At 43.2% G+C, this 15,638-nt stretch overlaps 1 protein-coding gene across 8 annotated transcripts in view; it reads right to left on the bottom strand.

Moving 5' to 3' along the window:
- CELF2 (CUGBP Elav-like family member 2) overlaps positions 1–15,638 on the bottom strand; it is a 486,548-nt gene that overhangs the window by 153,803 nt on the left and 317,107 nt on the right. For 5 of the 8 annotated variants that reach the window (XM_033100763.1, XM_033100761.1, XM_033100765.1 and 2 more), the window contains one exon: positions 1,157–1,353. In XM_033100763.1, coding sequence (XP_032956654.1) covers positions 1,157–1,353 — 197 coding nt within the window. Of the gene's footprint in view, positions 1–1,156; positions 1,354–1,523; positions 1,942–15,638 lie in introns of those variants that run through there. The other 3 variants (XM_033100767.1, XM_033100769.1, XM_033100768.1) reach the window with 2 other exon arrangements.

The following is a 15,638-nucleotide window of genomic DNA, read 5'->3' as shown; positions in this document are numbered from 1 at the left end:
TGGTCCATTTCCCAGAGTCACAGAACGTCAGCGTTTTAATGATTACTTAGTCCTATCCCTTCACCTTGACAGTACGGAAGAGGCTCAGGGAAAAGTGGGTGCTCATGTTCACGTGCTCAACTAAAGTGTATGTACAAGCCAAACAATGAGCTTGTGTAAGCTCTTATGAGAGGCTACCTAGCAATAAAATAACAGGCTGGACAGAAATATGAAGGTACAGAGAAAAAGAAACTGTGAGACCCACAGGAAGACAGAGGAGCCTTGGGTAGAAAGACCAAGAGATCAAGAACAGAGAAAGAACAAAATTACTAAAGCAAGGGTAAAATATCAACAGAGACTAAGCGGCAGCAGCAGAGAAAATATTTTAAATTCAGTCTCCACAGAGCTTACAAAGGATGACTCTAATACACAGAAGCTTTAACATGGAAGAGGTTTCTGGCTTCTATTTTAATAACTGTACCCCCCACCCAACATCACCCTTATCTTAAAATGGAGGCACTAAAAACCACCAGATTGTACACGTGAATCTTACCACTGGTAAGGGCGTAAACCGCAAGCATTTTGAAGGTGTGCTAACAGTTTCAGGCCGCTAGGGTGTTACTTCCCGCCCCAAAGGCACACTTCACCTAATGATCCCCATCTAGACCTCAAGAATTGATATCCCTCCTAAAAGTGTACCCTTTATTCCTCATACCAGTGGCAGCACACTAACTGTTTATAAAGGCATTTCAGAATTCCCCCAGGCTATGGAAAAGTGGAATGCAATTGTAATTACATGAGCAATAATAGGAAGGTATGGGTAGAAAGAGTTAGCTCCTGAAATGCAAGGCTGAGAAATACAATTCCTTAGAGAGGCAGCCACTCTGCCAGAGAAGAGCCTGTACTGCCTAGAAAGTGACCTCAGGAGAGCAATCACGCGCCTGGACAGAGGAGCGGCCGCGCCCCCCTCCCTCCGCTCCTCCTTTCCTGCCTCCCAGGCCAGCTCGGTCCACCTGCCCTGGAGGCGGGCGGGGGCACGGGGAGGAGCCGGTTGGCCGCGGGGTACAGGGGCAGCGGATGGCTCCCCCTTGCAGCTCTCCCTCCCGCGATGCCCGTGACGCGCAGGGAGGCCCACAACCCCGAGGCACCCCAAACCGTGCACCCCCACTGTCTGTACCTTTACTCTGGGGAGGGTTCTGACTCCGGTCCCGGAGGACGTTGATCTGGTAGACGGCTCCGTAAGGCTCAAAAAGTTCTTTCAGCTCCTTTTCCGACCAGGACCGGGGGATCTGCCCGACAAACATCTTAATGGCATCTGGGTCTGGTTGGTCTGAGTGATCCAAAGCGCCGTTCATCTTGTTGGCTGTGCCGTTACTGTCAAAAAGGGAACCGGGAGCCAGAGTTAGGGCTGCACGGTGAGGGACAGGAAGAAAAAAATAGGGGGGTGGTGGGGGCGGGGAGGCGGAAGGAGGAGGAAGAGGAGCGCGGGGCAAAGTGCCTAATGAGTCTTAGAAATTTGATGAACTAAAACAAAGCACAGGCACCATTAGGTTGCTCCTCGGCGGCAGCGGCAAGCTCTCACTGCAGACTGCTGCTGTTCAGCACCGCCTGAGCGCAGGGCAGCGCCCCGCCGGCTGTCACCCGGGGCGTGGACATCTTGAAACCCGGCTTGGGAGGCAGCTGCAAGTTAAGTGCAGGTCTCGTTCTGCAAGGCTGCCATCAATGCATCCGCAGCCTTATCAGCCTCACACTGGCTCTCGTGTGGAAAGAAAGGCAGGGCTGGATTGCTGATGGATTTTCCCCCCTTCCCCTCCCCTTTTGGAGATTTTTGGAAGAGAGGCGAGAGGTGGTAATAATAAAGTCACATGAAAAGAAAATGAAACACTTGGCAGTCCGTCAGATGACTAATGCAAGATGCTGATGATGAATTTGCAGAGTGCGCGAGGCATCCATGTGTGCATCAAATTAGTACGTTGTTGCTGCTCAGAATGGAGAGTGCTCCAGCAATGCAGCTGGGTGCAGCCGATTGGCTGCCTACACCGGAGAAAAGGGCTGGGGCGGGGAGGGGGCTCCCGTTTAAAAAGCACATTGTTTATGGGATCCGGGCACAAAGGGTTTAATTCAGAGAGGCAAAGGCAATCTCAGAATTGCCTGCTTTGTGCTGGGGAAAAAAAAAAATGCAGCCCCAGAAAGTTGAGTTCCCGCTAAAGGACACTGAATATTTCAAATCTTTCACACTCCATAAATTGCTCTCTGTATGTCTGACTTCCAGATGTTGCACTTGAGTTCTAAACAATCACACGTTTGGGAGAGAAAAAAGGAAAGTCTGCCTCTTCTTCTCTTAGCTTCAGTAAATATTTGGGGCTGGTACAAAGAGCAAGAACATAAGCCTTTACATATCAGTCTTCCTTAAGATTTCCAAAGCCCCCATTTGGAAGAGAAAACGCTTGTTTAGAGCCTGCAATTCTAGTCATAGTCATGTAATATGATGACGAAAGTGTCCATTTTTCTTTTAACGTGGATCCCCCCATTAGAGATTCAGTAAACAACAGAACAAAACCACATACTCTCTTCATCTTACCCCACTCTGAGTGCACCCTAAACCCACCCACTGTGTCAGGTGACAAGGCTGAATGCCCTGAGCAGCATTCATTTGCAGTACTGTGCTCTTGGTTTAGCTTTCCAGCCTGTGAAAATAAAACAAGCGAAAACCAGCAGACAGAATATCTTCAGAGCCATATCCATGAGTGTCCTACTGCCCAGGAGGCAGAAATGTCAAAAAGGGCCCATATAAACTAAAACTTCATTGTAAGTGGCAGGTGTCATTTCACTGTAGCTCTGGGGTAATGATAAGAAGGTATTCAAAGACCTTAAGCAGGGTTCTTATTTGGCTAAAACAAACAAACAAAAAACACCAATACACCTTAAATCTGCTGTAGATCTAGGCTAGTCCCAGTCCTTGAATAAAAAGCCATTTGTGATAAACAAACAAACAAACAAACAACTTATAGAGAAGAGAAATCCTGAATTCAATTTAATCTAGAAGAAAATGATGGCAAATACTCTTCACTAGGTCCTGACTTCAATTTCTACTTCTTATCCCCCTATTTTACCACTTTATATTTTTTTCCTTGAGATAAGTGATCAGACTGTCTAACTTGAAGCACTTTGAGAGCTTTCTCTAATCAACCTTATTGTTATAAAAAATGTTCTGTTAAATAAAATATTAAGCCCCAAATCTTTCAACAATTTAGGTGTAATGTAAGGCTTGTTTATATTAGATCGTGTTTTCCTTGCCCTTATGCACCCTGTGTTTCTTCTCAAATCACCTTTTGAGAATTCAGTAAACACTCTGACCATGTGGAGCTGACTTTGGTGTGGTGGGTTGACAGAGCCCCACACAGAACAGAATACAGTGTTCACAGCTCTTTGAGAGCTGAGAGTGTGGCAAGACTTATTTCTGGGGCAGGAAGGACTTGTGGTTACTGCTGTTGACAATCAGCTAGAATGAAAAAGAGGAAGGCAATACCACAGGTGTCAGCTAACAGAGAACGGAAATTCAAAAAATGGGGCTGTTGCACCTTGTCTGTACAGAGCAGTTTCTACAACGGAAGAACTAGGTGAGAGTGTATCAGTCCTAATACCTAAACTTAGAATTCTAGAACAAGCATTCCTTAATATATCTCCAAATGAGGGGCCATTTTTACTTTCTCAAAAACACACACTCACTGAGGTACATAAAAGAAGGGAAACTGGGAAGAGGGCTTACACCGTATATCTTTAGTCTTTATGTTGGTGAGTGCATATTTATAATCCTTCTCCCATCAGCCATCCTTCAGAGATGTCTAGAGACCTCTTATCATCCTGAGGCAATAGGATGTCAGGGCTCAGGGCACAGGCTCTGAATCCTGGCACCACCACTTCCTAACTCTGCCACTCTGGGCCTCAGACTGTTCATCTGTAAAATGGGGACAGCTGACTCCATCTCACAGTCATGTGCTTAGTATTTAGGACATGAGTCCAGAGTAAGTGTCTAATACGTGTTAGCTATTTCTATTTTTTAATCTCTTTGCACTTGTGATGCACTTGAAATGAGTGACCATCACAAGTCTACTTTTCAATAGAAATTTTCTCATACCATGTTTCCCCCAAAATAAGACCTAACCAGAAAATAAGCCCTAGCGTGATTTTTCAGGATGACATCCCCTGAACATAAACCCTGATGTGTCTTTTGGAGCAAAAATTAATATAAGACCCGGTCTTATTTTCAGGGAAACACGGTAGTATAGACTCAAACACAAGTATTATCCTAAATAATAATAATAATAATAATAATAATAATAATAATAATAATACGTATCTTTTAACGAGCACTTATTAGCCAGATACTGTGCTAGGTGCTTTAAATACATTACTTCTAATCCTTCTAACAACTTTACGAGAAAGTATTATTTTGTAGATGCAAACATCTAAGAAATAAGTCCCTTTCCTGTAATTACCAGCTTATAAATTATAGAAGTAGAATTCAAACCTAGGCCCAATGGGCTGCAAAGCACAAAATATTTCCAATCCATCAGGTGGCCAAATACTGCATTAGGTCTGCCTTGGGCTGAGAGTGAACTGCTCATGGCAAATCTATGAGTAGACAAGGCCAAGAGCAAGACCTCCTCAGTCCCTGGAATCCCACTGCCAAATAAAAGGCAGCACTGCAAGAAACACACACACCTGTCCTCTATCTGTAGGAAGGAGAGGGCAAAATGCTGACCTTAAGATTCCATCAGGAGTACTTCACAGTCCACATTTTCTCCATAATCACATACCATGTTTCCCCAAAAATAAGACCTAGCCGGACAATCAGCTCTAATGCATCTTTTGGAGCAAAAATTAATATAAGACCCAGTCTTATTTTGCTATAAGAACTTACAGCAAAATAAGACCGGGTATAATATAATATAATATAATATAATATAATATAATATAATATAATACCGGGTCTTACATTAATTTTTGCTCCAAAAGACGCATCAGAGCTGATTGTCCAGCTAGGTCTTATTTTCGGAGAAACACCGTAGATGTCTCCATCTCCACAGATTCCCTTTCTCTGTTCCCACAGGGTCACATCAATGAGTGTCTCTCATCCACACCTAAAACCTTGCCTGAGTACCTGCCATTTTGCAAACGCCTGTCCCAAAGATTTACATCAAATGCCAAGGGCATGATGATCCTTTCCTTAAGGAAATCCAACAGTGTCTAATTATGCAAATCAGCAGCGAGGACAGTGCATCTTCCCGAAAGCTTCTGTGCAGCGCAGGTGGCTCTACCCCACCTTGGATTCTTGTTAACTTCTTTCTAATGCCCAAGAGCAACTCCTCCTTTTGACTCCCAACTTGCCTCCTGGCTGAGGCTCATTTCTAGTGGAGACTGACTGACTTTTTTTGTCCTCACGGGGCTGTCAGTGCTGATACTTCTAAGGAAGACAGAAATTGTGTGTCCTATAGTTAAACCTGTGGGGGTAATTGCCAGAGGCCACGGAGAGACAATGTACTCTTCACAGAGGAGTAATCATGGGAACAGATACCCCAAGTCTCAGCAAGATTCTGAGTAAGATTGTCTATTTACGGGAATCTGATCTCAGGCTTAGAAAATTAGACTAGCTCACTTCTCTGTACTCCCCAGCCATTCTCAGCTGTACAGTGCAGGGATTAGATTCCAATTCAAATAATATTTATTGAGGGCCTGCTCTTTTCCAGATAACTCTGCCAGGTGCTTGATATACAATATCATAACAGTTCCAAAAGGTGAAATCATTATCCCCATCCCCATTTTGGAAATGAAGCAAATGAGCCTCAGGGAGGTAAAGTCACACCCCTAAGAAGAGGTGCCTGCAGAATCTGGACACATTAAGATGTGAAGGCCCGCTGTTGTTGCTTAATATTCTATAAACTGGGTTTCTCTAGGGTGATGCCTCCTGATTCAGTGGCCACTTGCAGGCCCCCAACACAAGCACATACATCTCTGTGAGCACCTCTCCTACAAACTACAGCAAGATCCTGAGTGCCAAATCTACTTTTGCTCTTGGCAAGGAGCCCACTACAAGGCTCCTCCCAGACAGATGCCATAGGAAACCAGATCGCAAGTTAGAGAGCACTAAGCCAGCGGGCACTGGTGGTATCAGTCTCAGAGCCAAGACGAAAATATAATGATGTTTGGGAAAAAAAATGAGAACGCTTACATTTTGCTTTCAGCACAGCCACTGACCTACTTCCCTACTCTATTTTCAAGTAAAGAGAAATAGATCAACAGAAGATATGCAAAACAGTCACAGGTTCTTCTAAGAAGTAAAATATTTAAATTATAATCATTGAGTTAAATGCATTATTATTATTATCGTTATTAATTCCAGGACAACAAGCTTTTAGAAGGCCCAGTGAATTAATTGCAGGTTTTCTTTTGGAGAATGGATACAAAAGAATTGATATTTTTATTCTTTCTTTTGTTCCTTGGATGGCATTGTATCTCCTTTATTTACATAAAAGAACAACAAACTGGTAAAATGGGTATGAGAAAAGCCAAGTGACTATAATTATATTAATACTGAAAAAAAAAGACAGAAAATGTCACCTTCAGAAGATATACCAACCTAAAACCAACACACAAAGATGCCTTGCCTTGGGAAAAAATTTGTATAAAGATAGCTCATCTCCCTGGTAGTTATCAATAATCTTATTATTCCCAAACATCTTATCTGTCTTCCTTTTTTTTGTTTCGTAGCCCTGTCTCAGGACTGTCCAAATCTGTGCAATGATGGAAATGTTCCATAATCTGCACAATCCAATATGGTAGCCATGACTTCTGTGTGGCTACTGAAGACTTGAAATGTGGCTAGTCCAAATGAGAAACTGAAATTCTAGTTTTATTTAACTTTAGTTATTTTAAATTTCAGTAGCTCTAAAGGCAAATATACCCTTTTAAAAAAACTAATTAGGAAACAAAACAAAACAAAACTAGAGTTGAGATTCACCAAAACATTCTTCCATCAGGAGGTTGTTTTGAGAAAACAGGAATGAGGGATCAGGAAAACGACCTGGAGGCCTGAGGCATGTGACAGCAGGTCACTGGGACGTGGGCCGGCAGGCCAGGGCTCCTGTCTGGCTCAGCATTAAATCAACTGTGGGACCCCAGGCAAATCACACAACCACTCTGTATCTCAGTTTCCTTACTTGTAAAATAAAGAGAAAAATCGTTTCCATCTGGCTCTTAATTTCTATAATTTGACGATTATGGTTTGGACCCTGATGATGATGTATGGAAAAGATAATTTAGATAATATGACCAGCTGCCTGAAACCTTGGGGTGATTCCCTGTCTGTGTCTAATTTAGTCCCCAGGGCTCTCAGGTGACCAAGGCATGGGCCAGAGAACTGACAAGGTGTCGCCTACACTGTGGAGAGAGGCCTGCAGGCTCAGATACAGCTGCTGAGTGGCTGCTGGCTTGGGGTTACTGCCAGAGAACCATCTCTCTCAATTTGTACTAACTCTTTCTAACATCCCAACTGCAGTCCCATCATTTCAGTCAGCTGACAGGCCACTATTTCAAAGGGCCCGGGGATTGTTTTTTTAAAAAAATATCGCTTGTACTTAAATAACAACAGCACATGAAGAAACAGGCTTTGTTTGGTGATCACAGGAAATTGTCCAAGACTGAGCTGAATGAGGGAAAAGCAGAAAGAACCTGGCGACAGGCCTGGTGTGTTTTGGCGGCCAACAGGATGGGCACGGGATCCAGTACTGTGAACCGTCTTCTACGTTGTCCATGTTGTTGTTGCTTATTGTTTAAGAACGGGATTCTCTCCTCAGCTGCTTGGCAGTGTGGCAGCTGGGGTACAGCGGCAGCTCTTTCCCACAGCACACTCCGGAGAACACAGCAGGTGCCTAGACAAGGCCCCGGTCAGGGGCCACCACTGTCTACTCTACATGCACCACAGCCTCTCGATTCAGGAAAAGGAATCAGTTGTCATCCAACCTCATGCTCCGGGAATTGCATCCCCGTTGAAAAGGCACCACTTCCGGTCACTATGAAGAGAGCATCCACCTTCTTCTATGACTGCCTTTAAAACACAGCACCTTTGCCACTGGACTGACAGCTACATGGTGACTGTAGCAGGGTCCTGGGTGCCGAATGATTTTGGTAAACGTCACAGAACTCTCTGGACATGCTTTCTCACCAGTAAGAGAATCAAACCAATGGTGTACCTGTATTTACCTGAAAGGTATCGTTACCATTTATCAAGTGTAGCCAAAGCTTTGTGAGCCGTGGCCACATCAACATAGAATGGGGTCCCATGTCTCTGGGGTGAGACATCAGTAATTGGCTGGTGAGCTCACACAAGATTAACTGTGTATCAAATGCTACCCTAAGTAGCTGCAGAAGGCAAAGCCTTTCTTCAAATGCTCAAATTGTAAATAAATTAGTTTGTGCTTCTCTGAAAAAAGGTTTCCTACTCCTTACATGTAATATGTTTCTTATGTTTTGCTGAAAGTTAGAAAAAAATGTATTAATAATATACAGGACATCAATTACATGCATAGCTGACTAGGGAAGAACACATTTGTGAGGGGCATTCTGGGGGATTGCTGGAGCTGATGTTAACTTGTATTTGGTTGGAGGTCTCAAAGCTATACAGATGCTCCTCACCTCACAATGGGATTATGTCCCAATCAACTCATCATAAATTGACAATATCGTAAGTTGAAAACGCATTTCATACACCTAACCTACCGAACATCATAGCTCAGCCAAGCCTATCTTAAACATGCTCAGAACACTTACATTAGCTTCCAGTGGGCAAAAATCATCCTCCCCAAAGCCAATTTTATAATAAAGTGTTGGATATCTCACATAATCGACTATGCGTTATCGCTTTTGCAGCATCATAAAATCGCAAAATCCCAAGCTGAACCATCGTTGAGTTGGGACTGCCGTGCATTTGTTTCTCAGGGTGAATTGTAACCCTGCCTGGAAACTCTTCTTGCAGGAAAGGCTGCAGAACACGGGCCCTTAGACTCACCAAGGAAAAGGGAAACCTTATTACCTTATCTCAACTTGACTGCTAGTAAAAAGCAGAAAGCTGGAAAACCCCCACAAAGAAGTAAATTTGGAGGCACCCAGGGGGTACCTGCAGACTGAACACACAAGCCTCGCTGGGAAGGCAGTGAGGCATGTTCCCTGGGTAGCCCTGTCCGGGGGACTCAGAAAGGGTCCAGTGGACTTCACAGCAGAGCAGAAGGCATTCGCACAGGGAGAGGTTTCTTAGATGAACTTTTAGAAATGGCAACAAGGAAATAATACACAGATGATTTCTATAGGGTTTCACATTTTTAAAGTGCTGCAGGAGCTTGCATTAATTAATCCTCCCTCCATGACAGAGGGCAGGATTACTGCCCCCACTTTACTGACGGGAAACTGAGGGCAGGGAGGGGGTGACCTGGCTCTGCGTGGACACGCCTTCTAAGTGCCCCCAGCTACATGCTGCAGAAGTCCTCTGTTTCCTTGGGCCAGTACTTGTAAATGGCCCTCCAGATGATGGAGAAGACACCGGTTTGGCCCAATCAATTAACTGAAATGTAAATCATTATGAAATGAAGACAAATGTGGGGGAAACCTCAATACTGGGCCAAACTTCCCAAACTGAACGTTGATTGTCAGCAAAAATGTCTCCCGTATTCCTGTTCTAGCAGCAAAGGATGCAAGTGAGGGACGCACACTGAGAGCGGTGAATGACGTGGAGGAGGTGCCTGGGACCCTGTTCCTGGGCTTTAGCAACTGTGCTTCTCCAGGTACATGGCTCCTGCTTTCAGCACTGGCTGAAGAGGTGCCAGGACTTATTCACGGGAGAGGAAGCAGTGCGGAGGGGTTCACAGCACCTCCACTCACTGAAGAAATACTGGTACTAAGGTGGATTTTAAACCCAACTCAGGTTTATTCTCACACGTAGTCCTTTTCTTAAATTCATATTACACAGGAATCGGAGACTCGCCTTCTGTCAGTCACAGTGCTAGGTTTGAAGGAGAGAGAGCTGAAAAATATGCAGTTTATGTCCTGAAGCCACCCACAGCCAAGAGAAGCGACAGGCATAGGCGCAACAGAAAACCAAACTCCAAAGCGAGAAGGCCCAGAACATGAGCAATACACAGGGCCTGTGGTCAGCCAGCAAAACGTGAGTAATTTGGCCGTGGGGGCTGGCATTCCGCGTTCTAAACCACACTTCATCCCTGTGGTCAATATTTTAAATGGAATCTGAAAAGAATCACAGGCAGAGGATGATAAACTACATAGTTTCCCTACGTTGGCAAGGAGATTGAAAGAAAACAACTGACAGAAGGCTGTGACAAGGTACAGAGACTTGAGAGAACGCAGGCGCCTCCCCTATCGCACAGAGCACACATGTGACACAGGGGAGCTGAGCGACACTGGAGAGCGCCCACACAGAGCCATGGCGGACGGCCTCACGTGCACTGCTGGCCCTGCCCTGGGGGCCACAGCCCGGTCCCCCACCCAGCTCGCATTGCCATAAGCTGGGAGCCTACTGCCACCCAGGAGGCCTGTCCATCTCTGCGCTTCCCTCGGGACTCGTCCCTCTGGAGGGGATCTGCCGGCCAGAGCTCCTGTCACTCACTACCATTGGTGTGAAAAATCACTTCTCTGGGCTTATCCAGTCAACTCTCCAATCTGATCTTCTCCAGCTGACAGAAGGCTCCCGCCCCACCTTAAACTCAGCTCATCTAAAAATAATCAGTTCGGTTTCATATTCAACTTCCTTGTTTTTCTTACTGGCTTAAACTGTCCCATCTGCCCCAAGCCTGAGAAGAGGAACAATGTCTCCCACAGAACACGCTAGCCTGGACCTCTCTCCTTATCTGACCACTGAACCTACAGGGAAAATATTTAACTGTGCTCCCAATCAGGTACATATGGTGAGACTACAGAATTCCTGACGATAGGAATGATTCATCATTGATTCAATACGTATTTATGAAATGACCCCATAGTCATTATACAGCAATGAATAAAATAAGGTAAAACTGCCTCTGTGGAACTTATATTCTAGAGGGGGACACAGAATGAGCAAAAGAAGTATTAGGTTGGTGCAAAAGTAATTGCGGTTTAAAAGGTTTAAAAAAATTGCAAAAACCGCAATTACTTTTTCACCAACCTAATAAATCTCAGAGATTAGAAAGAGATCATTTCAATGCAGAAAAATAAAGCGGGGAAGAAAGAGAGAGAGTGTTGGGTGCAGGCCTGCAATTCTAAATAAGGTGTTTGGAGAAGACTTCATTTGGAAGGCGAGGGTGATGCTTCGAACTCAAGTCTCAGTATATTCTCAACACATTTTCTGAATGAACAGATTTAATACAAAGAGAAGTCTTAAAATTGTAAAAATCAGATCACACATTATGCAATTCATCACCACTATTACAAAGAGCCACGTTATCCCAGTGAGTACTGTTCTATTGAATCTGAGGGTCAATGTACCATTTAACCAATGAGTTACTGAGTCACACCTATGTTTCTCTAACTGCCCACAGGGTCCACTTGCCCCGGCACAGCCACTGTCCTTATTCTGGTAACACCGTTGCAAAACCGTTGAGTGAGCTCTCTCCTACTTTGAACTAATGCACAAAGACTTCACTGACCTTTTTGCTTGCCTGGCCTTCAGAACTCTATCTCCCCTTCCGTTAAATATTGATTATCTGTCCATTCATTATTCATTTTATCATTTATCAATGGCAGAATTTAATCTCAGGCTGGTCTTTCCTCAACCTGCTCTTGGCCAACCTTCCTCGGTCATAGATGACGTGCAATCAAGGAATACAAGTTAAACTGAATGCCAGCCTACATACGGGTGACGGCCAGCAGACACAAATGCGTGGGAGGTTAGTAACACCGCAGCTCCTCCCAGGGACCTGGAAAATCAAACGTTGACAGTGTATAGGAACTAATTACAGCATATTAATGACAGTAGTTTAGGTCAGAAAACAAAATCCATTTGTGAAGAATGATATGTGATTCTGTAGACTAACCTACTTTAGTCGGTTCAGATGTGTTTCTTTTTTTCTGATAATACCTTCAAACTCATATGTTTGTGAAATGCCAGCCAACAGAGTTGAGAAATAAAGGACCTCAGAGGAGTCAAAATGTGTGTCACAAAGTTCCTGCCCTGATGTTATACTCTTTAAACGCTTTTGGGAGCGTCTCAATCTGTTCCTCAAAGATTTCTAATTTTTATGTCGGTGTTTCAGTTTTCATCATCTGCATTTCACACATACAGATTAGAAGTGGCAAATGGGATGGTTTGCAGTAGGTGGCCCGTGGAGTGACAGCCCACAGACACGAGACTCTGAGTGGCCCAGCAGTGGAAAGCCCACTCATAGCTGGGCCCACTGATCATCTCCAGAGATTCCATCAAGGACAGCAGCACAGCAGAATGACTAATTTGCATAACGACAATCTTGTCTCATCAAAAAGTCACATTGTGCTCAATATATTCTGTTTAAGGAGGCAAAGAAATATGTAATTTATCATTAGGTAGAATTCCTTCAAAATAGGCAATAAAGAGAACGGGCGCCTTAAAGGATAAGCTTTCATCTCTACTGCAAACTCAGCTCAATAGCCTGACTTGTTCCCCGGGGATTTGAGGTATTTTAGATTTTCTTTTCCATTGCATTTGAACACTCCCGTGAGCATCAAAATTCAAGATTTGTGTAACATCTAATTTGTTGTCATTACATGCAGCGACCGATTTGGCCAAGACTCTTCAGCTTTTCGGGGGTTAATTTTTGCTAAGTGTTCTTGCTTTTTTTTTTTTTTTTTTACCTCCTGTTATTATTGTACTTGCTGTTGTTTGGCTGGGAGAAGGGAGGGAGGTGAGTGGGGACCTGGGGAAAAATGAGTTGTTCCCTTCTGGGAGCTTACTTTTGTCAAGTAAATTATGCTTGTTCACTGATTAAGAAGTAAATTGAATTCTTTCTCTTTAAGGCATTATAAAAGATGATATTGGAGGTTTAAAAATTAGAAATGAAAGGTCCTTATTGATGAGTGTGATACCATTCAGGGGGACTAATTACGAATTTTCTAGAATCTTTCTGCCCTGCCATAAGAAAAGGCAATGAGATGTTCTACAGTGATTGCACTAAATTCCTAGATAGCAATGCAAAACATGTACCTCTCTGGTAGGCTGCTTAAAGAAATTTGCAAAAGTGACGGAAAAGAAGACTGCCAAGTTTGTATGTTTTACTCAAAGGCTCCCAGCATTCTATGTATGTCAAGTCATTGTGTTTGGTCCCCTACGATACAAGCATACCAGTTTGTCATGCTACAGAAACACATATCAAGAGGCAAAGTCCAAATGACATTCTACTTTGCTAGTTTTTAAATCCCTAAATCACATCTTAAGATGAAATCAATACCAAACACCACATTTTGATTCGAAAATCTATAGGCCCTCTCTCTCTTTATCAGCGTGTCATAAATTTCATTTAACATCTTAAATCATCAATTAAAATAGGCTCTGACATTTAATTTGCTTATTTCTTAAAAAAACGCCCCATCAGCTCTAAGTCCCTAAACAAATAAGAATAAAAATAGGATTATGTGCTAAATTATAATGGCTGTTATTCTAAGAGACTGAATATCATTATATCAAAATTCCCCATAGCTGATTTTTTTAAAGCCATTTCTTCATTTTTTGACACTACATCTGGCACAATGAATACAGATTTGTTTATATATCTGTCTAACTGCCTTTCCCAAACATAGCCAGATGGAGTCTTTCAGAATCAAATTAATTTCAGATTAATTCACTCTGGACCCACTCCAGTTTCATGACTCTTCGCTTTGAAGCTCCAACCAAATTGATGTGAAGTCATGAACTTAGGAGAGCACAGGTTCCTCTATATCAAGGGGGAAAACTAGCACAAGTGTGTGGTTGCCCCCATGCCCAGAAAGAAATCCATCAGGCATCACCAACTGGTGGTTTAAGGCCTGACCAACAGTTCACAGTGTCCAAATCACCCAGGAAGAATTTTCTTTTGCATCCAAATAGAAGCACGGTTAATTTTACATCCAATATTCATAATGCCTTGAGACGATTCCAGTGAAAACGAGAGACCTAATTACGAACATGAGAACCAATGGTGCCACGGTAAACTTGCCACATACGCGGAGTCAGGTCCCACGTGTGACACGAGAGTTAATTCTAAATATCCAAAGTGCATATTCTCTGTCTCCAGCTGTAGCTACTGAAGGAACTATAAACAAATGTAACCAGGCTTTGCGTGCTGTCAATCTCAGTGGATGCCTTTATTATCGTACTTGTTTCAATTGCAATTTGGGTTTCCATGGAGACACAACAGTCAGCTCCAGAAAATTATAAGATAAATGTCAGGCAGTGATAACGGTGTTAATGAAGCTTCGGTGACAAGGAGCTCTGTGCTTCAAATAATAAGCTTATTTCTATTAGCATATGTGTAACCTGTCAAAAAACCTGGAAGAGAATATTAAAAATTAAATATCTATCTATCTATATTTAAGAGAGAGGGGAGACCCCTCCAGAGTGGCTTAAATTTGGTGGGTCAACCTGTACAAGGAAAATAAAAGTAATCACTGGTTTCTTGGGAAAATTAGGCACCAGTCATGGCTGTCAATGATGCTTTAGCTGACATCCAGAAATGCCCTACTTCACCCAGTAATAGAATTTTTTTCTTAGAGCGTGGTTAAGGCAATCTCTTTTGTTTCTGGAAGCTAGGAGCTCAACTCATTAAGTCTGACCATGGCAGACCGTACGCTTCCGAGAAATTAATGCTACAACAAACCTCATGGTAACTGGATTGACACAAGCCACCTCCTCCTGCTTTCACTCTACGATGCTGCGACCATAATTCCATTGCCAGAATCCAGAATCCCGAACCACCCTTGACTAGTCTCCAGCCAAATATGTGCCATTAAAATTTTATCAGGAAATGCCTGTCAGGTCAAACAAATTGACATCTATGGATTTTTATGTAAGTTGGATGCATTCTGAATACATAGGTTGAGACTGGGGAAATGTGAACTCTAGTACGGTTCAAGGTAAGATTCTAGAAAAAGAAAGTGAAGGAAAAATACATTTTCCTTTATCTAGAAAAGATGACTTACTCTCTCATAGTTAACACGCTTTGACCTTGCCATAGTGTCCATTATTATTTCCTTCACTTCACCATATTTTTCTTTCATTTATTAAACTGTTTATTGAGAGTTAGGTAAGACATTATCACTGCCCTTACATTTCTCATTGTTTAGTAGCTTGTCCAACCGAATAGCCAAGGTCACGGACAAGGTTTCACAATGTTCTTTTTGTTCCAAAGTCTGGTCCATTTTGAAGTGACTACATGACTAGGTTTTCCTGGGGTGAGGCAACTCTTTTTGCCAGAGGTCTGCATTCGGAACAGCTGGCTCCTCTACCTACCTTCTCTTTAGATCGCTGTAACAAAAATACCATAGGCTGGGTGGCTGATAAACAATGCACATTTATTTCTCACAGTTCTAGAAGCAGGAAGTACAAGATCAAGGCACCAGCAGACTGGGTGTCTGGTGAGAGCCCACTTCCTGGTTCATAAACAGCC

Source organism: Rhinolophus ferrumequinum (genome assembly GCF_004115265.2).
Source record: "Rhinolophus ferrumequinum isolate MPI-CBG mRhiFer1 chromosome 5 unlocalized genomic scaffold, mRhiFer1_v1.p scaffold_110_arrow_ctg1, whole genome shotgun sequence".
Taxonomy (NCBI): Eukaryota; Metazoa; Chordata; class Mammalia; order Chiroptera; family Rhinolophidae; genus Rhinolophus; species Rhinolophus ferrumequinum.
The sequence above is the reverse complement of the archived record's forward strand: the minus strand, read 5'-3'. Positions and strand labels throughout refer to the sequence as shown.